The sequence below is a fragment of the Pelobates fuscus genome, chromosome 9 (genome assembly GCF_036172605.1).
Source record: "Pelobates fuscus isolate aPelFus1 chromosome 9, aPelFus1.pri, whole genome shotgun sequence".
In the NCBI taxonomy this organism is placed as follows: domain Eukaryota; kingdom Metazoa; phylum Chordata; class Amphibia; order Anura; family Pelobatidae; genus Pelobates; species Pelobates fuscus.
In genome coordinates, this window is record NC_086325.1 from 22,646,100 (window position 1) to 22,669,406 (window position 23,307).

Genomic DNA, 23,307 nt, shown 5'->3' on the forward strand with positions numbered 1-23,307 from the left:
ACTAAGACAGGCAAAATATAAAGAAAATCCAGAATTTTGTTTTGTTGAATTAAAATGTCCGATATTAACATATTAATCGCTGTAGTGTAGCTAAAAACTAACATTACACAAAAATTAGGCTTTTTTACATGTGTATAATTATAGAAAAAGCTAAATTTGTGTTGGCAAACAGCCTTTGTATAAGTATCCCTGGGTTTTTTTCACAAAATGTGCAACACCTGGCAGCCCCCCCTGCCGCACTGCGTCTTCTCTGGTTACTGAACCAATATTTGTATTTGGATTCTGTAGGACCAGCTCCGAATATTGTTCCAGTGCTTTATAAATATATAAACAAAGAAAGGCATTATGTAGAAACAGATTTGTGTGTGCATATTTGGTTTTATCTTTAAAATTTAGTTCTGTATTAAATCAGGTTTGTGTTGATACTTTATGGATATAAGTATGCTTCTAAAAACCTCAATAAACCCGAAATGGGGTGACTTGTGTGGTCTGAAAGCAAGCCTAAGTTATTTAATATTTTCTTACTCAAGCTGAAACACTGCACATACTGACTCCTACCACCATGACTTTAAATCACTGAAGTGGTCATGGTGGTTGTATTAACCCTTTAAGAAGAGTGGGATGGAAATATGTTATGACCTAGTATGAGATAAATACTATCTGGCTAGTTTTGTAGATGTTTTCTATCAACAAAGTACTGTTACTTTGTAACTGTTAACATAAATGATGTCCCTATCCCCTTTGTAAAACAACTTCCCCAACTTAGCTTTCCATGCAAGAAAGGTGGTTAGTGTAAAGAGCATTACGAAGGTGTGTGTAAATGGTAGAGATGAGACCAGAAGGTCTGGCTGTCAATCAGAAAAGAGTTTAAGAAAAGGGTAGCAGTTGATTAGAAATAAACATTTCTGTACCGTTTTAAACAAAATATAATGTATAATTTTCTGGAGTTCACTAAAATCAATCACTCTGTGTTCTATGTAGAGTCTGATGTATCGAAGGGCAAAAGACATTAAGCAATATCTGAATTAATTCTCATTTAGTCAGGAAATACTGCTTTAATACATGAAACGGCAAACAAAAGGAATCAATAAGGTGCAGAGAAAAGGTTAAAACATTTATAATAGACGATAAGATAAGTCATTCACAGGGTTTCTATATGGGAAAGACTGCAAATGGTCAGTGCTACGGCATATGTTAATTATAAGATATCTTACATAATATACTTATTATACCCTAAACTATGATACCATAATGCCATCTACGGGTTCTGAAGACAACATAATAAGCTATGAGATTTAAGGACGAGTAGTTTATTAATGTCTGCAGAATTCTAAAATTGTGTTACTGTACTTAATACACACTTTGCCATTATGCTTCTTTGATGATAACATTATACTTTTGGGTTAATATGTTAAGGTTTGAGATTCTGTTAGTGGTGGTGTTGATATTAAGGTTATGGTTTGGGGTAGTGTAAGGATTTACTGTTAGTTGTTGATGATCTGCAAGTGTAACTAATAATCCACTTCACCAATGTTAAACGGTTGTGGATGTAGGCCAAGAGCAATGCTTGGATTCCATAACTAATGAGTCATATGAAATTTTTTATTTTATAAAGCAAATTTATGCCTTATTTTTTCCCTAATCCTCAGAGAATTAATGCTGGGAAAGTGGGCATAACAAGAACCGCTGTTTGGACATCCAAAAATAAAACTGAGAAAGATCAGACCCTATTAGATTTGATTTGAGAGCCACCTATCTCTGAATATCCAGTGCCAAATATAGCGTCTGGAATTGTGCAAATTAAGTCATTCATTTTTATTTAATCTTACCAGTCCATGAGATGTTATATCTGGTGATCAAAGTGATATTGGTGAATGCTTCCACTCACAAGTATTACCCTCCAATCCTCCAATATAATAAGGAAAAGTGTATATAGACAGCACTACATACAAGTGATGGTGCCAAAAACCAATAATATATGCAAAACAATAGTGGATACAAATGTATTGACCACATAGAGATATTAAACTCCTACTTCCAGTATATGAATATTCTCATATGGGGAAAATAAACAGACATCTATATATAAAAATATATAGTGTCATAACATATATTTATTCAAAAAAAGGGGAGAATAAAAACACCCACACAGCATAAAGCACAAATACAAATAAATGTGCAAAAAGGCTATGCCACAGGACTCCATCCTACTGCGTGGTAAGAGAAAGACGCAGTCCAAGATCCAAGGTGCAAGTAAACCTTTGTCCCCAATCTGAGTGCTCTTCGGCAGCAGAGGCCCTTGGTTTCCAGTTCAACACGTTTCGTCCTGTCGCTTTCTGGTCTTCCTTAGGAGCTGTAGTCTCCCATCTTCTTCCTATTATGCTTTGGGGGATATTAGACAAGATAGAGGAACACAACTGCAGAATTAATTTGTGGTACTGTACCTTTAAGAAAAATCAAAGAAGTTTTATTTATCTTCTCTCTCTCTGATAATTAAATAAGTTGTAGACAATTGTAATTGCTTCTAATAGCAGATCTGCATGCAGCATAAAATAAAAAGATGAATTGTCTTGATTTGAAGAGTTGCAACAGTTGTAGCAAACAAAAGTAATAAAGTCCTTAGATTACTTCTAATAGGAGTTAGCATGCAGCATTAAAGGACCACTATAGGCACCCAAACCACTTCAGCTCAATGAAGTGGTCTGGGTGCCAGGTCCCTCTAGTGTTAACCCTGCAGCTGAAAACATAGACTTTTCAGAGAAACTGCTATGTTTCACTGAGGGTTAATCCAGCCTCTAGTGGCTGTCTCACTGACAGCCACTAGAGGCGCTTCCGCGATTCTCACTGTGAAAATCGCATTGAGCACGCTGAACCTCCATAGGAAAGCATTGAGCTCTTGCCGCGCATGCGCATTCGGATCTGACGTCGGCAGGGGGTGGCGAGTTCCCCAGCACAGAGGGAGCCCGGAGCTGGAGAAAGGCAAGTGGCTGAAGGGGTTTTAAACCATTCAGCCCAGCGGGAGGGGGGACCTGAGAGAGGGGGGACCTAATAGCCAATAGACAAAGTTTGTTTTCCTGGCAATATAGTGCTCCTTTAAACAAAAATTAATTGAATTGCCTGAATATTTGCAACAAATATTTACAAGGTAGATGAAGTAGTTGAATCTTTTGTTAGTAGCAAGTAGCTAGATTAGGTCGGAAATAGTTGTTACTATTCTGACGTTCTTGGCTGGTTTAGTGTTAGGAGAAGACCAGCAGTAATATGAACGACGATTCAGAATATTTGAGAGAGATAACGGAATTCCGGTGTCAGTCCTGGTCTTGGAAAGGAGATGGCAGCATGGTCTAGGTCCGAGCAGAGTTTCAAGGAGTGGAGAATACAGCTACAACGTTAAACAGGTCTAGTTCGGTACAAGAGAGTAGTAATATGACAGCTCAGCTTTGCATTTGAGCTTGAACTTGAATTTGGCGCGGCTCCCCTATAAGGCAGGTGAGTGTTGCGTCATTCAAGTAGGAGGAGTTTACTTCCAAACGCGGAAGTAACCCCAAGGTAACAGAGTTTTGGTTCTGACACATAGTTACACACACACAGCTACAGGCAGACAGTCACACACAAATACTTACAGGCAGTAGCATGCACAATTACAGGCAGGCTGTAACAGTTACAGTCACACACACAGTTACAGGTAGACCGTCTCCCACACAGTCACAGGTGGACCGTCTCCCACACAGTCACAGGTGGACCGTCTCCCACACAGTCACAGGTAGACCGTCTCCCACACAGTCACAGGTAGACCGTCTCCCACACAGTCACAGGTAGACCGTCTCCCACACAGTCACAGGTAGACCGTCTCCCACACAGTCACAGGTAGACCGTCTCCCACACAGTCACAGGTAGACCGTCTCCCACACAGTCACAGGTAGACCGTCTCCCACACAGTCACAGGTAGACCGTCTCCCACACAGTCACAGGTAGACCGTCTCCCACACAGTCACAGGTAGACCGTCTCCCACACAGTCACAGGTAGACCGTCTCCCACACAGGCAGGCTACATGCAGTCATAGGCAGACAGTCACACACACAGTTACAGGCAAACTGTCACACACACAGTCTCACACACACAGTCACAGGCAGACAGTCACACATACACACACAGAGTCACAGGCAGTCAGCCCCACAGTCACAGGCAGTCACACATACAGTCATAGACAGCCACACACACACAGTCACAGGCAGATAGACACAATCACAGTTACGCACATACTCTCTCTCGCTTACTGGAGGAGGAGTGGAGTCACTGAAGTCCCTGGTGAGTAGTTGTTGGGGAAGCAGGGACTCCTTCCCTATAGGGTCAGGAATACATGATTGTGTTCCTGAACCTATAGTGTTTCATTAATGTTGATGTAAAGATCAATTGTGACAATCAGTCAAGTTTATTTCGGTAGAAAAGTGGTCTTTAGTGATACACACGGGGTTAATATAGTGATAGAATGCAGAATGCTGGCCAGGAAAGGCCTCAAACAATGGGTATATTGTAAGAGCTTTGACACATAAGTGATTAATCAAACTGCATATTACAGGATGTCAACATTAGGGGTTGTGTTAATGTAAAATGGTTCATTGGCCCTTTAACTGACCCCCATCAGATACTTCCTTCTTTAAATATGGTACTTTCACAGCCTTGCTAGTCAGTGCTTGTGCACATTTGTGTCGTCGCCCACTCGTTGAGAAGGCTTGGCATGGCGCATGTGTTTGCTTAATGCAACGTGGAACACGAAACAATTTTATTAGCACATACCTATTATTCCAAAACCCCAGTACCACAGACACAAATTTAAAAAAGGGACAATATGTCCTAAAACTACAGTCTGTATGTAGATGTTTACTTAGTGATAGGTCTTGGACCAAGTAGTGCTTTAAAAAATACATACTTGGTTATATACACAACTATAAAAGAAAATATATTAAAAAAAACACAATCTTGTATTTCATACATTTTTCCTTCAGTATTGTTCCATAAAATATTTCTTATGGAAAATTGTGTAATTTGATAAAATATCTCAGCCAGAAAAAAAACTTTTAAAAAGACGATTAGTGGCGAAACAGGCTAATAAGGGTGGAGGTATTGTGATTATGGACAGAGCTAACTATTTAAAAGAATCATTGAGGATACTTTTTAAATAAGAATCCAACAGATGAGTTTGGAAAACAATTATATATGTATAATAGACTCAATGTATACTAAATCACCAAGGAGGACTGTTTTCTACAATCAGCCAAAAATTAATTAGAACCAAAGTAAATCCCCAAGAAGGCCCATTGTTAGTGGGATTGGTTCTTTAACTAGTGATGTCTAAGACTCCTTCCTATGTAAAAGACTCAAGAAAAGACTCAAAACAAACAGAAATGGAGCGCCATGAATGGAAAGAAGGATATATATGGGCCACTATTGATGTCACTTGCTTGTACACCTTGTCACTAATCATACAAAAGGAATTGAAGCGATAAAAGAAGTTATAGAAAATTATCCGGAGATGCATAGTATGCATATCCAATTTTATTTTAGAGAGTATGAGATTTTTTTTTTTATATATATAACTTTTTCTATTTCAAAGAGCATACTACCTACAGATATGTGAAACAGCCATGGGGACCAGGTTCGCTCCTAGTTATGTCAACATATTTGTGGCAAACTGGAAGTCCAAGAACATCTGGCAGAAAAAATATTTTGGAGTCAGTTTGGTGCTATAGAAATGGTACACCTATCATAGACTATAAACATCTACATACAGACTGTAATTTTAGGATGTATTGACCCTTTTTTACATTTGTGTCTATGATATTGGCCTTTTGAAATCATAAGTATGTGGTAAATGTGATGGAGCTCCTGTACTCTGAGTGAGGAAGTACAATCTGCTTCCTAGTCGTGATCAGGGTCCCTGGAACGCCTCAGCCCTAGTAACCGAAGCTTGACTGGGGTCGCTGAGAACATCTTCCACAGTTATTTCCCTACTTTCTAATACTTCCTACATGGCTGGATATCATGGAGTATCACCCTGGAAGAAGTTCTCAGCGACCCCTGCAGCTCTCTCCTTCCAGGCAGGTATTGTCCTCTCTGCCTTTTCAGGTTGGTCGCTTCAGCGAGATCCAGGAGGTCTCTCCTGCCTGGATGTCCCAGAATCTGAGCACTGAATGAGCTTTCAATCTCTGTCCCCTCCTTAAAGGCCTCCTACATTAGGCCAGGGCCATCATTGCCCTCATCCTCTGGAGGGTTGTCATCGGCTAGCCACGGGTACTGCCAGACTGCATACCACGGTAAAGACTGGTAACCATCGTCCACCCACAATTCTTTCCAGACCAGCCTCTTAAGTTGAACCACCCATTGTTCCAGGGGCTGCTCTCACAGGAAAGGTATTCACAGATCCAATTGATGTTGCTGTACTGGGGTTGGGAGGGATTCTCTCTGGAGAACCTGAATCTCCTGGATGCCCTCATCTCCCGAGACAGTGCCATCATACTGGAAGAGAGCTTTCTGTAGTCACCACTGAAACTTCAAGGTCTGGCACCTAGATTTCTGCATTCCTCAATTTGCCACTGCACGGGCCTGGCTGGCCAGGCTGGCCAGGCAGATCTGCCTCTCTTGGTCCATATATATGGACACTTCATCCAAGATAGGTTGCACCACCTCTGCTGATGGATTGGCTCCAAAGAGAGCCAATCTCTCTGATATGCTCCTCTGAAACTCCTCTGATGATGAGGATGCTGCATGGATGCTAGCTCTATCCATCTCCTTGAGTCCAAAAAGATGTGCAGGGGTCCCAGTGGTGTCTTGGGTATTTCCCCAATAGCTAGGAGGCCATCCCACTGCTACCACCAAATGTGATGGAGCTCTAGTACTCCGACTGAATACCTCCACCCAGATCAGGGACAGAGGAATGCTTCAGCCTCACTTGATTGGGGTCACTGAGAACTTCTCCCACCCTGGACCAGGCTGCGGCTCTCTTCCTCCAGGCAGGTAATGACCCCTCAGCCTTTGTCTCTTCAGCTCCTCTCCCAGGCAGGTATCCAAACCTTTGCCTAGATTGTCAGCTACAGCCTTTACACGGGTGGCTCTCAGGCCAAGCTCTTTTTCACTTGTCCTCAGATCCAGGGACCAAGCAGCCAACCAACAGGTAAAAGACTTTATTACTGGAATCCCTGAACAAACCAACACACAGTTCCCAAAGGAACTAACACACTCTGCTTTATTATTATTCAGGACTAGCCCATAAGTTCATTAAATCAAACTTATGGAGACAAACTTAATTTAATACATATATTCAAATCATATGGAGCAACATAGAGGAACTCCTAATAACACATTAACATATTTATAAAGGGATTGGGAAGACAATAATTAACAAGAAATATCTCCCCTGCCTACATTATTCATAATATGCAAACTACCTGTATATGGAAATTAACAAGCCTTGTTATTCAGGTAGTGCATACAGCTGTTTCCGGATCCTTACAACCAAGAGATGGCACTAATAAAGATGTCTTGCACGACAACACAAATACCCACATGCGCTGACCAGCAAGGGTGTGAAAGTACCATATTTAACCCCTTAAGGACACGTGACATGTGTGACATGTCATGATTCCCTTTTATTCCAGAAGTTTAGTCCTTAAGGGGTTAAAGAAGGAAGCCAATGGGATACCACATCTCCTGAGGAAGTTCAGACAGCAACAGGACAAAACGCGTTGTCGGTTCCGGGGCTGAAGCCAAGGGTCTCTGCTACCAAAGATTATTCCGATCTGGTGCAAGTACTGCTGCACTTTGAATCTTGGACTGTAAACTGCGTCTCCTCATACCAAGCAGTAGAATTGAGCACTAGGTTCAAAGCCTTTTTGCACATTTATCTGTATTTGTGCTTTATGCTGTGTGAGTGTGTTTTCAATTCCCCCTTTATAATTGTCTCATTGCTCCATAACATTAGAGCATAAATTAATTATACAGATCTCAAGTATCTGGTATTATTGGGAGAAAGCTGCCCTCTAGTGGCGGTTTGAGATAAATACACTTTTACCATAATCTTGGTTCTTGTTTATTTTTTTGCTTTTTTATATTGGGCATTTATATATTGGTTATTATTGATTTAAAATTGTCACCTTAGTGGATGGCCAATATGTGAGCTCTCTAACTGGCCAGATACTACATTCCAACAGCCTTGTACTCTATTTTGGAGTGCAGTGCTCCTTAACCCTGTTCTCGATGCACACCTAACAGTCCTGGATTTAGGGATTACCTGGGTGTGTCTAAGGTGTTTATAAAACAGTGAAATCAGGATAACTTCTAGTAGTGTAACTACAGAGTGAACCCTGGAAGGCTCCCAAGTGAGTAGTGTGAGAGGAGAGCATAATATGTAAGGCAAGTCACAGTATGGAAAAAGAGGAGTCTAATATAAGGCAAATATCAACTTGCGCAAGATTCATGATTCATCAGAGAGACTGTTTCACCCGACACCCTCTGTGTGTCGAACACAGTCCTGCAACAAAGGAACATTCTTCCCCCCCAAGCCCATATAGAAACAGGTGAATCTAGTAGATTGACTGCATCTGGGTTCCCCGCTGCACTCCGACACTCTGTGAGATCTCGGTAATGTCTGCAAGGACTCCTTCTCCCATGTCGACGAATGCTGAGGCACTGGATGGAGCCTGTGTCTCTGCCATTTTCGGGCATTTCCAACACGTGGGCTCCCGATGTGGATGAAGGGATGGCACGCTGGGTAGGTTGGGACTTGCTTGTGGTGGGTCGTATTGATGCATCCTTCATTCCAGCTTTCACCAGAAATCTTCAAAAATGCGGTCCAGCTTGGCTGAAATATCAAGGTGTTCTGAGCTGAAGTTGTGGGAACTGGTAGTGTCCACCTTGATGATGGAGTCTCTGCTTGCTTCATCCGCTCTTTATTATTATTTATTTTTTAAATACCTTAGACACAGCTGGGTAATACCTAAATCCTGGACTTTTAGGTGTGCCTTGTGGAAAGGGTTGAGGAGCACTAGTGTTGTGAACGTGTAGCATATCTTGTCCAATACATATATTGTAAAGCACTGCCGAATATGTTGTAGCTATTGAAATGCCAGAAATAATACATGCAGCATTTATCGATCTTCTCAGTTTTAAACAGATGTTTCCCGAACGCCAACCTCAAAGTTCCTGAAAATTTTACAGTTAACAGCTTGATCGGAGACCAGACACTTCCTAGTATTACGAATGCCTCTAAGTGAGAGACTTTCTCTTCCTTCATTACTAGTCTTCTCTTTATTGTGAATAAAAAAAATATTCCTTTCATTTGCCCATAACACTCTCATTTTTTTTATTCTCTGTCTTTATCCCCTTCATTTTTATTTATTAGGGGGGAGGAGGGGTACTCTCATCATGATCTCCTCTACTGTGATTTTCTTAACCTGTTATTTTCTCTCATTTTTATCTACATTTTGTTTTATGATTGGTGTCCATTATTTTCTTTCCATTATTAATTTTTATTTTCCAGTCTGTTTTTTTCAAATTATTTTGCTGGTCATTTTTAGAATTTCTTTCTCTCCTTTTTTTTCACATTTCAGTGCCATAGCGAACACCTTCAACTTGCAGAACTTGGGGAAGAAAATATTTGAGGATTTTGCAAAGTCCTGGATTTGGATCCTCGTGTGAGTGTCCGCTAAGTTCTAACCTATGTTCTTCCACTTTGTATCCAAGATGGAAATGCCAACAGTTACCCATTGTTATCATGTAATATAATGATTATCATCCATTTATCTTACTGTAAAAGCATTTTCCACATAGGGTTGGAAATAAAATATTATGTCACCAGTGGAAGATGTATATCGGCATAATTGAGTAAAAAAAAGATCTTAAATAATTCTGACAATATTTCGGTCTTGCTTCTAGATGTTCTTGACTTACAGGAAGTTTTTTTAATCCTCAGAATAATGTTTTATTACTCACCATATTCAGTATGGTCCCATTAAAGGCTCCATTATACCAGAAGCTGACACATAATTTTTTGTGAAAGATTTGGTATCATGTCTCTCAATAGTATTGGTGAATGTGTGGTCCTGACTCTCCTCTCTTCCTCCCCAGTGGACTGGTTATAGCTATGCTGGTCAGCCTCCTGTTCCTCCTCCTCCTTCGATTCACTGCTGGGATCCTGGTCTGGGTCCTCATCATTGGTGTCATTGGGGTCACGGCATATGGTATAACTCATAACAGAAATTATTGCAGTACTTCTGTCTATACCTGGAACTATGTGGCTGAATTAAATATTTTCATTGAAATCTAAATCATCTCTTCACCTCTGTGCCCAAGCTATCTCTTTACTATAATCACCCATCACTTGCCCTCTGTGCCCAAGCTATCTCTTTACTATAATCACCCATCACTTGCCCTCTGTGACCAAGCTATCTCTTTACTATAAATCACCCATCACTTGCCCTCTGTGCCCAAGCTATCTCTTTACTATAATCACCCATCACTTGCCCTCTGTGCCCAAGCTATCTCTTTACTATAATCACCCATCACTTGCCCTCTGTGCCCAAGCTATCTCTTTACTATAATCACCCATCACTTGCCCTCTGTGCCCAAGCTATCTCTTTACTATAATCACCCATCACTTGCCCTCTGTGACCAAGCTATCTCTTTACTATAAATCACCCATCACTCTCTTTCTGTGCCCACGCTATCTCTTTACTATAAATCACCCATCACTCGCCCTCTGTGCCCAAGCTATCTCTTTACTATAAATCACCCATCACTCACCCTCGATGCCTAAGCTATCTCTTTACTATAAATCACCCGTCACTCACCCTCTGTGCCCAAGCTATCTTTTTACTATAAATCACCCATTACTCACCCTCGATGCCCAGGCTATCTATTTACTATAAATCACCCATTACTCACCCTCGATGCCCAGGCTATCTCTTTACTATAAATCACCCATTACTCACCCTCGATGCCCAGGCTATCTCTTTACTATAAATCACCCATTACTCACCCTCGATGCCCAGGCTATCTCTTTACTATAAATCACCCATTACTTACCCTCGATGCCCAGGCTATCTCTTTACTATAAATCACCCATTACTCACCCTCGATGCCCAGGCTATCTCTTTACTATAAATCACCCATTACTCACCCTCGATGCCCAGGCTATCTCTTTACTATAAATCACCCATTACTCACCCACGATGCCCAGGCTATCTCTTTACTATAAATCACCCATTACTCACCCTCGATGCCCAGGCTATCTCTTTACTATAAATCACCCATTACTCACCCTCTGTGCCCAAGCTATCTTTTTACTATAAATCACCCATTACTCACCCTCGATGCCCAGGCTATCTCTTTACTATAAATCACCCATTACTCACCCTCTGTGCCCAAGCTATCTTTTTACTATAAATCACCCATTACTCACCCTCGATGCCCAGGCTATCTATTTACTATAAATCACCCATTACTCACCCTCGATGTCCAGGCTATCTCTTTACTATAAATCACCCATTACTCACCCTCGATGCCCAGGCTATCTCTTTACTATAAATCACCCATTACTCACCCACGATGCCCAGGCTATCTCTTTACTATAAATCACCCATTACTCACCCTCGATGTCCAGGCTATCTCTTTACTATAAATCACCCATTACTCACCCTCGATGCCCAGGCTATCTCTTTACTATAAATCACCCATTACTCACCCTCGATGCCCAGGCTATCTCTTTACTATAAATCACCCATTACTCACCCACGATGCCCAGGCTATCTCTTTACTATAAATCACCCATTACTCACCCACGATGCCCAGGCTATCTCTTTACTATAAATCACCCATTACTCCCCCTCGATGCCCAAGCTATCTCTTTACTATAAATCACCCATTACTCACCCTCGATGCCCAAGCTATCTTTTTACTATAAATCACCCATCAATCTTTCCTATAAAGCCCGGATGTACAATAATCTCACTCTGTGTCTAAATGTATCAGAGATTGAAGCAAACTTCATTGATTAATGTTTTCATTCCTTCTGCTAGGGATATATCACTGTTACACAGAGTACGATGCGCTGAATAAAAGTGGAAGTACAATCCAGAATGTTGGTTTTACTGTGAACATAGGTGTTTACTTCAATGTGAAGGAGACATGGCTGGCGATCAGTGAGTATTACTCTACTCTCTAATACTTCCTACATGGCCGGCTATCAGTGAGTATTCACTTTCTCTCTAATACTTCCTACATGGCCGGCTATCAGTGAGTATTACCCTACTCTCTAATACTTCCTACATGGCCGGCTATCAGTGAGTATTCACTTTCTCTCTAATACTTCCTACATGGCCGGCTATCAGTGAGTATTACCCTACTCTCTAATACTTCCTACATGGCCGGCTATCAGTGAGTATTCACTTACTCTCTAATACTTCCTACATGGCCGGCTATCAGTGAGTATTACCCTACTCTCTAATACTTCCTACATACCCGGCTATCAGTGAGTATTCACTTACTCTCTAATACTTCCTACATGGCCGGCTATCAGTGAGTATTACCCTACTCTCTAATACTTCCTACATACCCGGCTATCAGTGAGTATTCACTTACTCTCTAATACTTCCTACATGGCCGGCTATCAGTGAGTATTACCCTACTCTCTAATACTTCCTACATACCCGGCTATCAGTGAGTATTCACTTACTCTCTAATACTTCCTACATGGCCGGCTATCAGTGAGTATTACCCTACTCTCTAATACTTCCTACATGGCCGGCTATCAGTGAGTATTACCCTACTCTCTAATACTTCCTACATGGCCAGTTATCAGTGAATATTACCCTACTCTCTAATACTTCCTACATGGCCGGCTATCAGTGAATATTACCCTACTCTCTAATACTTCCTACATGGCCGGCTATCAGTGAGTATTACCCTACTCTCTAATACTTCCTACATGGCCGGCTATCAGTGAATATTAACTTACTCTCTAATACTTCCTGCATGGCCGGCTATCAGTGAATATTACCCTACTCTCTAATACTTCCTACATGGCCGGCTATCAGTGAGTATTACCCTACTCTCTAATACTTCCTACATGGCCGGCTATCAGTGAGTATTACCCTACTCTCTAATACTTCCTACATGGCCGGCTATCAGTGAGTATTACCCTACTCTCTAATACTTCCTACATGGCCGGCTATCAGTGAGTATTACCCTACTCTCTAATACTTCCTACATACCCGGCTATCAGTGAGTATTCACTTACTCTCTAATACTTCCTGCATGGCCGGCTATCAGTGAGTATTACCCTACTCTCTAATACTTCCTACATACCCGGCTATGAGTGAATATTAACTTACTCTCTAATACTTCCTACATACCCGGCTATCAGTGAGTATTACCCTACTCTCTAATACTTCCTACATGGCCGGCTATGAGTGAGTATTACCCTACTCTCTAATACTTCCTACATACCCGGCTATGAGTGAATATTAACTTACTCTCTAATACTTCCTACATACCCGGCTATCAGTGAGTATTACCCTACTCTCGAATACTTCCTACATGGCCGGCTATCAGTGAATATTACCCTACTCTCTAATACTTCCTACATACCCGGCTATCAGTGAATATTAACTTACTCTCTAATACTTCCTGCATGGCCGGCTATCAGTGAGTATTAACCTACTCTCTAATACTTCCTACATGGCCGGCTATCAGTGAGTATTAACCTACATTCTAATACTTCCTACATGGCCGGCTATCAGTGAGTATTAACTTACTCTCTAATACTTCCTACATGGCCGGCTATCAGTGAGTATTAACCTACTCTCTAATACTTCCTACATGGCCGGCTATCAGTGAGTATTAACTTACTCTCTAATACTTCCTACATGGCCGGCTATCAGTGAGTATTACCCTACTCTCTAATACTTCCTACATGGCCGGCTATCAGTGAGTATTACCCTACTCTCTAATACTTCCTACATACCCGGCTATCAGTGAGTATTCACTTACTCTCTAATACTTCCTACATGGCCGGCTATCAGTGAGTATTACCCTACTCTCTAATACTTCCTACATGGCCGGCTATCAGTGAGTATTACCCTACTCTCTAATACTTCCTACATGGCCAGTTATCAGTGAATATTACCCTACTCTCTAATACTTCCTACATGGCCGGCTATCAGTGAATATTACCCTACTCTCTAATACTTCCTACATGGCCGGCTATCAGTGAGTATTACCCTACTCTCTAATACTTCCTGCATGGCCGGCTATCAGTGAGTATTACCCTACTCTCTAATACTTCCTGCATGGCCGGCTATCAGTGAGTATTACCCTACTCTCTAATACTTCCTACATACCCGGCTATGAGTGAATATTAACTTACTCTCTAATACTTCCTACATACCCGGCTATCAGTGAGTATTACCCTACTCTCTAATACTTCCTACATGGCCGGCTATCAGTGAGTATTACCCTACTCTCTAATACTTCCTACATACCCGGCTATGAGTGAATATTAACTTACTCTCTAATACTTCCTACATACCCGGCTATCAGTGAGTATTACCCTACTCTCGAATACTTCCTACATGGCCGGCTATCAGTGAATATTACCCTACTCTCGAATACTTCCTACATGGCCGGCTATCAGTGAATATTACCCTACTCTCTAATACTTCCTACATACCCGGCTATCAGTGAATATTACCCTACTCTCTAATACTTCCTACATACCCGGCTATCAGTGAGTATTAACTTACTCTCTAATACTTCCTGCATGGCCGGCTATCAGTGAGTATTAACCTACTCTCTAATACTTCCTACATGGCCGGCTATCAGTGAGTATTAACCTACTCTCTAATACTTCCTACATGGCCGGCTATCAGTGAGTATTAACTTACTCTCTAATACTTCCTACATGGCCGGCTATCAGTGAGTATTAACCTACTCTCTAATACTTCCTACATGGCCGGCTATCAGTGAGTATTAACTTACTCTCTAATACTTCCTACATGGCCGGCTATCAGTGAGTATTAACCTACTCTCTAATACTTCCTACATGGCCGGCTATCAGTGAGTATTAACTTACTCTCTAATACTTCCTGCATGGCCGGCTATCAGTGAATATTAACTTAGTCTCTAATACTTCCTACATGGCCAGTTATCAGTGAATATTACCCTACTCTCTAATACTTCCTACATGGCCGTCTATCAGTGAATATTAACTTACTCTCTAATACTTCCTACATGGCCGGCTATAAGTGAATATTACCCTACTCTCTACTACTTCCTACATGGCCGGCTATCAGTGAGTATTAACCTACTCTCTAATACTTCCTACATGGCCGGCTATCCGTGAGTATTACCCTACTCTCTAATAACCCTACTCTCTAATACTTCCTACATACCCGGCTATCAGTGAATATTAACTTACTCTCTAATACTTCCTACATCGCCGGCTATCAGTGAGTATTACCCTACTCTCTAATACTTCCTACATGGCCGGCTATCAGTGAGTATTACCCTACTCTCTAATACTTCCTACATGGCCGGCTATCAGTGAGTATTACCCTACCCTCTAATACTTCCTACATGGCCGGTTATCAGTGAATATTACCCTACTCTCTAATACTTCCTACATGGCTGGCCATCACCACACTGATGTTAGACTAACAACCGCTATTAACCATTAGTCTCTTTATAGTCCCTTCAGAGGCACTGGGGGTGTATTTTGCATATATATATTTTTTTCCAATATCTATAAAAAAAAATCAAGTGACTTGATCCTTCAATTGGTGACAAAACATGCAACACTGTCATGTTCTGCTTGCATATTATTATTGTGCATTTTATAATAACTTGTGTTTTTCTCCTTTTGGAGTTTGAGATTACATATATATTATGTGTCCTATCTTGATATATATCTTGAGACTGTCACTTGTGTTCTGTCTTCATCTGGTATACTTATGCCTCAATAAAAACAGACTGGCAAAAAAAGATACATCTACACTGATTTTCTTACAACTTGCAACAGTCACTTGTCTCTCTCTCGTCCGCAGTGATCATACTAATTGTTGTTGAAGTGATCCTCCTCTTACTTCTACTGTTCCTCAGAAAGCGGATTCTCATTGCAATCGCTCTGATTAAAGAAGCCAGCAAGTGAGTGAGGGCTTGTGGGACTTACTGCTTGTGTAGAAGGAGGAGAAAATCTATAATACGCATGTTCCCTCTCTCCACAGGGCTATTGGTCACATAATGTCCTCTCTTTTTTACCCTATCGTGACTTTCGTCCTCCTGCTGGTCTGTATCGCATACTGGGGCATAACGGCCTTGTATCCTTTAACATTGATGGAGCCAGACCAGGGATAGGCAACCTTCGGTCTCCAGATGTTTTGGACTACACCTCCCATGATGCTTTGCCAGCATTATGGGGGATGTAGTCCACAACATTTGGAGAGCCGAAGGTTGCCTATCCCTGAGCCAGACGATCTGGGGATTTTTACCAAGTCAGACCTCATAGAAGAAATCTGGGCATATTTTGCAAGTGATGAGACTTAATAGCGAGATGCAATAAAATGATCACAATTGGGGGGGGGACACACGTATAGTTAGTCCATAGGGAACAAAGATTTGCAATTCACTGTCTAGAGAAAAGGGGTTTGTGGAGTCAAGCTTGGCTTATAGTCAACAGAACAACTACAACTTATTGTTATGGTGAGTATAATAATTTTCCTCAGGCTTTTTGCAGTAAACACTTGTGTTTACATTACAGCCTAGGAATACCTCCACACAGAGGCATACCTAGAGCATTTGGCACCCGGCGGGTCCTATTTTTGTCACCCTCGACCCCCTTTAAAATGTAAAAAACAATCACAATTTTTATATAATGCACTTAGCACTGAGCAGTGTTTGTGTGTTTGATTGTTAGCATATTTGTGTATGGAGTATGTTTAAGTAAATGTAGGGATGTGTTTGTATGTAGTGTTGGCATTTGAATGCAAGCATTCATTTGTGTGTAGTGTGGTTTTTGAATGCAGTGGTGTGGTTATATATAATGGTGGGGTTTGTATGAAGTGTTGACGTTAAAATAAAGGGGTGTATTTGTGTGTAGTGTTGGTGAGATTCTGAGATGTATGCACATATACACACTGACACACATGCAGATACTTATATACTCATGCAGATACATAGATACACACTGACACACATGCAGACACAGTGGTGACACTAGGAACAATAAATGCGGGGCACAGAAGATACCACAGTCAAAACTGGTGGGGCACTAAAACATTTCACTAGGGGATGGGGTAATATGCTGCCATTGGCTGTCTGATGCCAGCTGGCATCCGGCAACAAATTTGCATAGAATTCACATAAGCCACTCAGATTTCTTGTTGTGGGCTGGCTGACACCTTTAAACTTCGATCTTTGTTTATTAGATAACTCCCGTATTTGCTTGCTACATACACACAATTAATAAGAGGTCCACCCCACCTTCCTACCTTGCTCTAGGAAGGCCAGAGTGGAGGGCTGGTGGTAAGTGGTTGCTGCTGGGATCTCTGTGCTCTTCCTGCACAAGTCCCTTGCGTGCACTGTAATGACGCTGATGCCGGGATGATGTCATATTCCAGCTGCCGGCTCACTGCAGGGCAAAGACAGTCAGACACAGTCAGATGCACACAGTTATACACATATACTGTCAAATACAGCCACAGGCACATAGTCATTCGCACACAGTCAAACACACAGTTACAGGCAGACAGTCACACACAAATACTTACAGGCAGTAGCATGCACAATTACAGGCAGACTGTAACAGTTACAGTCACACACACAGTCACAGACTGACAGTCACACATACAGTTACGCACATACTCTCTCTCGCTTACTGGAGGAGGAGTGTAGTCACTGAAGTCCCTGTTGGGGAAGCAGGGACTCCTTCCTGCTTCCCCTCTGTGTGCAGCAGTAACAGCAGGGGGTGGAGGGCGCATTTAGCTATGCCCTGCTGTTGATAGGCTCTGCCGATTTGACTCCGCCCCCAACTCTCCGAGAAGTTTTCTTGCTCCTGCTCCCAGACCCTACTGCCATGGCGCCCTGTGCAGACTCACAACTCACTCCTCTCCAAGGCCAGCTCTGGTGGCACCTCCCTACCTAGTGGCACCCAGGGCAGACCACCCCCCTCCCTTAGTAGGACACTGCCTCCACAGTGTGCAGCACTGACAATCAGTGTCTCCACCCTCTGCATGGAGACACTGAACTGTCCTCCTAGAAATGCATTGATTCAATGCATCTCTATTAAGGAGATTATGGCTGTGGCTGTATTTTATCTCTGCCCCTGACCTGCCTCCTTGACAAGCTCTGCCAATCCAATGCTTTCCTATGGGAAAGCATTGTGATTGGCTGTGATCAACACTTCTGATGGGGTCAGCCAAGCAGGCAGACTGGAATAAAAGTAAGATATAACTATATTTAGGAGAGCCAGGGGGGCTAGATGGTGTTTATAACCCTATAGGGTCAGGAATACATGATTGTGTTCCTGAACCTATAGTGTTTCATTAATGTTGATGTAAAGATCAATTGTGACAATCAGTCAAGTTTATTGCGGTAGAAAGGTGGTCTTTAGTGATACACACGGGGTTAATATAGTGATAGAATGCAGAATGCTGGCCAGGAAAGGGCTCAAACAATGGGTATATTGTAAGAGCTTTGACACATAAGTGATTAATCAAACTGCATATTACAGGATGTCAACATTAGGGGTTGTGTTAATGTAAAATGGTCCCATTGGCCCTTTAACTGACCCCCATCAGATACCTTGCTACGTCTGGAGCTCCATTATACATAGTGTCTGTTGCAAACACAACGTTCCCAGGATGTGCAAATATCACTGGCAATAAGACCTGTGATCCTATGGTGAGTGCCACTTGTGTGAGAGTCGGTGTGTGGCTGTTTGGAATCATATATGTGTTTGTGTTACTGGTGACATGAGGATCTGTGACTGTGTTGATATAAATGGGGCATTGTTCATTAAATGTAGCCGTGTTTTTATCTCCACCAGACATTCAATGCTTCCAGTACAGGCTGCAGTGAAGCTCAGTGTATTTTCTATAAGTACAATACTGAGGGACTCTACCAGACCAACCTCTTCAACCTGCAGATATACAATGTCATTGGGTTCCTGTGGTGCATGAATTTTGTCATTGCTCTTGGACAGTGCGTGATGGCTGGAGCATTCGCGTCCTACTACTGGGCCTTCAACAAACCCAGAGACATCCCTTTCTTCCCAGTATCTGCTGCCTTCATGAGAACACTCAGGTGAGTCTAGAAGGTTTTGATTATGCATGGGTGGGATGCTCACCTGCTGTTCCAATAAATAGAGGAAATGTTTTTCAGAGTAATTTCTTTTTGTAGGGTCTGTTTGATAATCTCCCCCCCCCCCCCTTAATGGAATATTGTGTGCAAAATGAGAGCAGCACCTAATGTCATTTTTCAATGATAAAGCTTCCTGTTTAAGGTAGTTATCGCGGTTCGATATTGGTAATTGCTAGTTCTTTGCAGTTCTGCTCTTTTAGATGATCCTTATCCAGCCAGGGGTCACATAGAATTGATTCCATTTGTTTAGTATTGTGTGTATTGATCCAGAGACTACTCTAAAGTATTAATTACTGTTCTTTATACTTCTCTCTCCCCCTCCCCTCCTCCCCTTTTTTACTCATCCAATACCCTTTTCTCTTAGATATCACACTGGATCACTAGCATTTGGAGCCCTGATTCTCACCATCATCCAAGTCATCAGGATCATACTGGAATATCTTGACCACAAACTGAAAAGTAATGTTATCAAACAATGACCATTGTTGAGTGGTAGCCGATGATTTTAATTCAGTTTTTTTTGTTTAGCAAGACAAAAGCCAGACAGCATAAACAAGTCTCCTAGAATTACCTCTTATATTTACTCTCCACTAGAACAGGGCGGGTTCCCCCAAGTCCAGAACCAAGAAATAGATCGGTAAGAAGCTATAATAAGGGGGGCAGAAAAGTATTCCCATGGAAGGCGAGCGAGAGCTAGAACCTCCCCTAGGACTACACCACCAGAAGATTTACTTGGAGGCCATCCATCCATGGAGTCCAAATCATCTTTGGCTTTTTTTATTTAGATCGGAAGCAACCAATAACATCATCTGAATTTGAATAGTACTGATTATATGCAGTTATTATTAGTGCTAAACCAAAAGGTACTCACTCTGTTAGAGCTTAGGAGGATATCACACTGCTGGGAATTAAATCTGTAATGCCAACATCTGAGCTATTCTAGTGGCTGTTATGCATTGCCATTCTTAGCTGAAATTGAACCTATACTGATGGATTCATTTCATAGAGCTTTCTATTCTTCCCAGACGTCCATAATCCCTGTACACGCTTCCTCCTCTGCTGCCTGAAATGCTGCTTCTGGTGTCTGGAGAAATTCATCAAATTCCTAAACCGCAATGCATATATCATGGTAACTCTTCTTCTGGAAATATACTGTGTACACTTTATTAAGGGGAGTAGGCTATGTATATTGGTGGAAATTCATCTGTGTACACTATACTCGTATGTATGCAGCATACTGGGGCTCTTCCTCAGTATACACTGTAACTGGATAACACACTGTGTGTCCAACACTCTCCTGTATACACTGTAACTGGATAACACACTGTGTGTCCAACACTCTCCCGTATACACTGTAACTGGATAACACACTGTGTGTCCAACACTCTCCTGTATACACTGTAACTGGATAACACACAATGTGTCCAACACTCTCCCGTATACACTGTAACTGGATAACACACTGTGTGTCCAACACTCTCCTGTATACACTGTAACTGGATAACACACTGTGTCCAACACTCTCCTGGATACACTGTAACTGGATAACACACAATGTGTCCAACACTCTCCCGTATACACTGTAACTGGATAACACACTGTGTGTCCAACACTCTCCTGTATACACTGTAACTGGATAACACACTGTGTCCAACACTCTCCTGGATACACTGTAACTGGATAACACACAATGTGTCCAACACTCTCCTGTATACACTGTAACTGGATAACACACTGTGTGTCCAACACTCTCCTGTATACACTGTAACTGGATAACACACTATGTGTCCAACACTCTCCTGTATACACTGTAACTGGATAACACACTATGTGTCCAACACTCTCCTGTATACACTGTAACTGGATAACACACTGTGTCCAACACTCTCCTGGATACACTGTAACTGGATAACACACAATGTGTCCAACACTCTCCTGTATACACTGTAACTGGATAACACACTGTGTGTCCAACACTCTCCTGTATACACTGTAACTGGATAACACACTATGTGTCCAACACTCTCCTGTATACACTGTAACTGGATAACACACTATGTGTCCAACACTCTCCTGTATACACTGTAACTGGATAACACACTATGTGTCCAACACTCTCCCGTATACACTGTAACTGGATAACACACTATGTGTCCAACACTCTCCTGTATACACTGTAACTGGATAACACACAATGTGTCCAACACTCTCCTGTATACACTGTAACTGGATAACACACTATGTGTCCAACACTCTCCTGTATACACTGTAACTGGATAACACACAATGTGTCCAACACTCTCCTGTATACTCTGTAACTGGATAACACACTATGTGTCCAACACTCTCCTGTATACACTGTAACTGGATAACACACAATGTGTCCAACACTCTCCCGTATACACTGTAACTGGATAACACACAATGTGTCCAACACTCTCCCGTATACACTGTAACTGGATAACACACTATGTGTCCAACACTCTCCTGTATACACTGTAACTGGATAACACACTATGTGTCCAACACTCTCTTGTATACACTGTAACTGGATAACACACTGTGTGTCCAACACTCTCTCGTATACACTGTAACTGGATAACACACAATGTGTCCAACACTCTCCCGTATACACTGTAACTGGATAACACACAATGTGTCCAACACTCTCCCGTATACACTGTAACTGGATAACACACTATGTGTCCAACACTCTCCTGTATACACTGTAACTGGATAACACACTATGTGTCCAACACTCTCCTGTATACACTGTAACTGGATAACACACTATGTGTCCAACACTCTCCTGTATACACTGTAACTGGATAACACACTGTGTGTTCAACACTCTCCTGTATACACTGTAACTGGATAACACACTATGTGTCCAACACTCTCCTGTATACACTGTAACTGGATAACACACTATGTGTCCAACACTCTCCTGTATACACTGTAACTGGATAACACACTGTGTGTTCAACACTCTCCTGTATACACTGTAACTGGATAACACACAATGTGTCCAACACTCTCCTGTATACACTGTAACTGGATAACACACTGTGTGTCCAACACTCTCCTGTATACACTGTAACTGGATAACACACTATGTGTCCAACACTCTCCTGTATACACTGTAACTGGATAACACACAATGTGTCCAACACTCTCCTGTATACACTGTAACTGGATAACACACAATGTGTCCAACACTCTCCTGTATACACTGTAACTGGATAACACACTATGTGTCCAACACTCTCCTGTATACACTGTAACTGGATAACACACTATGTGTCCAACACTCTCCTGTATACACTGTAACTGGATAACACACTATGTGTCCAACACTCTCCTGTATACACTGTAACTGGATAACACACTGTGTCCAACACTCTCCTGTATACACTGTAACTGGATAACACACAATGTGTCCAACACTCTCCTGTATACACTGTAACTGGATAACACACTATGTGTCCAACACTCTCCTGTATACACTGTAACTGGATAACACTCTCCTGTATACACTGTAACTGGATAACACACTATGTGTCCAACACTCTCCTGTATACACTGTAACTGGATAACACACAATATGTCCAACACTCTCCTGTATACACTGTAACTGGATAACACACACTATGTGTCCAACACTCTCCTGTATACACTGTAACTGGATAACACACTATGTGTCCAACACTCTCCTGTATACACTGTAACTGGATAACACACTGTGTCCAACACTCTCCTGTATACACTCTCCTGTATACACTGTAACTGGATAACACACAATGTGTCCAACACTCTCCTGTATACACTGTAACTGGATAACACACAATGTGTCCAACACTCTCCTGTATACACTGTAACTGGATAACACACAATGTGTC

General features: G+C 41.8%; 1 protein-coding gene across 1 annotated transcript in view; it reads left to right on the plus strand.

Moving 5' to 3' along the window:
- Window positions 1-23,307, plus strand: part of SLC44A4 (solute carrier family 44 member 4) — a 65,748-nt gene that overhangs the window by 37,766 nt on the left and 4,675 nt on the right. The window contains exons 8-17 of the mRNA XM_063431482.1: window positions 9,161-9,266; window positions 9,607-9,690; window positions 10,124-10,236; window positions 12,073-12,195; window positions 16,096-16,195; window positions 16,276-16,368; window positions 18,847-18,949; window positions 19,095-19,351; window positions 19,773-19,867; window positions 20,434-20,537. Of these exons, the coding sequence (XP_063287552.1) occupies window positions 9,161-9,266; window positions 9,607-9,690; window positions 10,124-10,236; window positions 12,073-12,195; window positions 16,096-16,195; window positions 16,276-16,368; window positions 18,847-18,949; window positions 19,095-19,351; window positions 19,773-19,867; window positions 20,434-20,537 (1,178 nt within the window). The remainder of the gene's footprint in view (window positions 1-9,160; window positions 9,267-9,606; window positions 9,691-10,123; window positions 10,237-12,072; window positions 12,196-16,095; window positions 16,196-16,275; window positions 16,369-18,846; window positions 18,950-19,094; window positions 19,352-19,772; window positions 19,868-20,433; window positions 20,538-23,307) is intronic.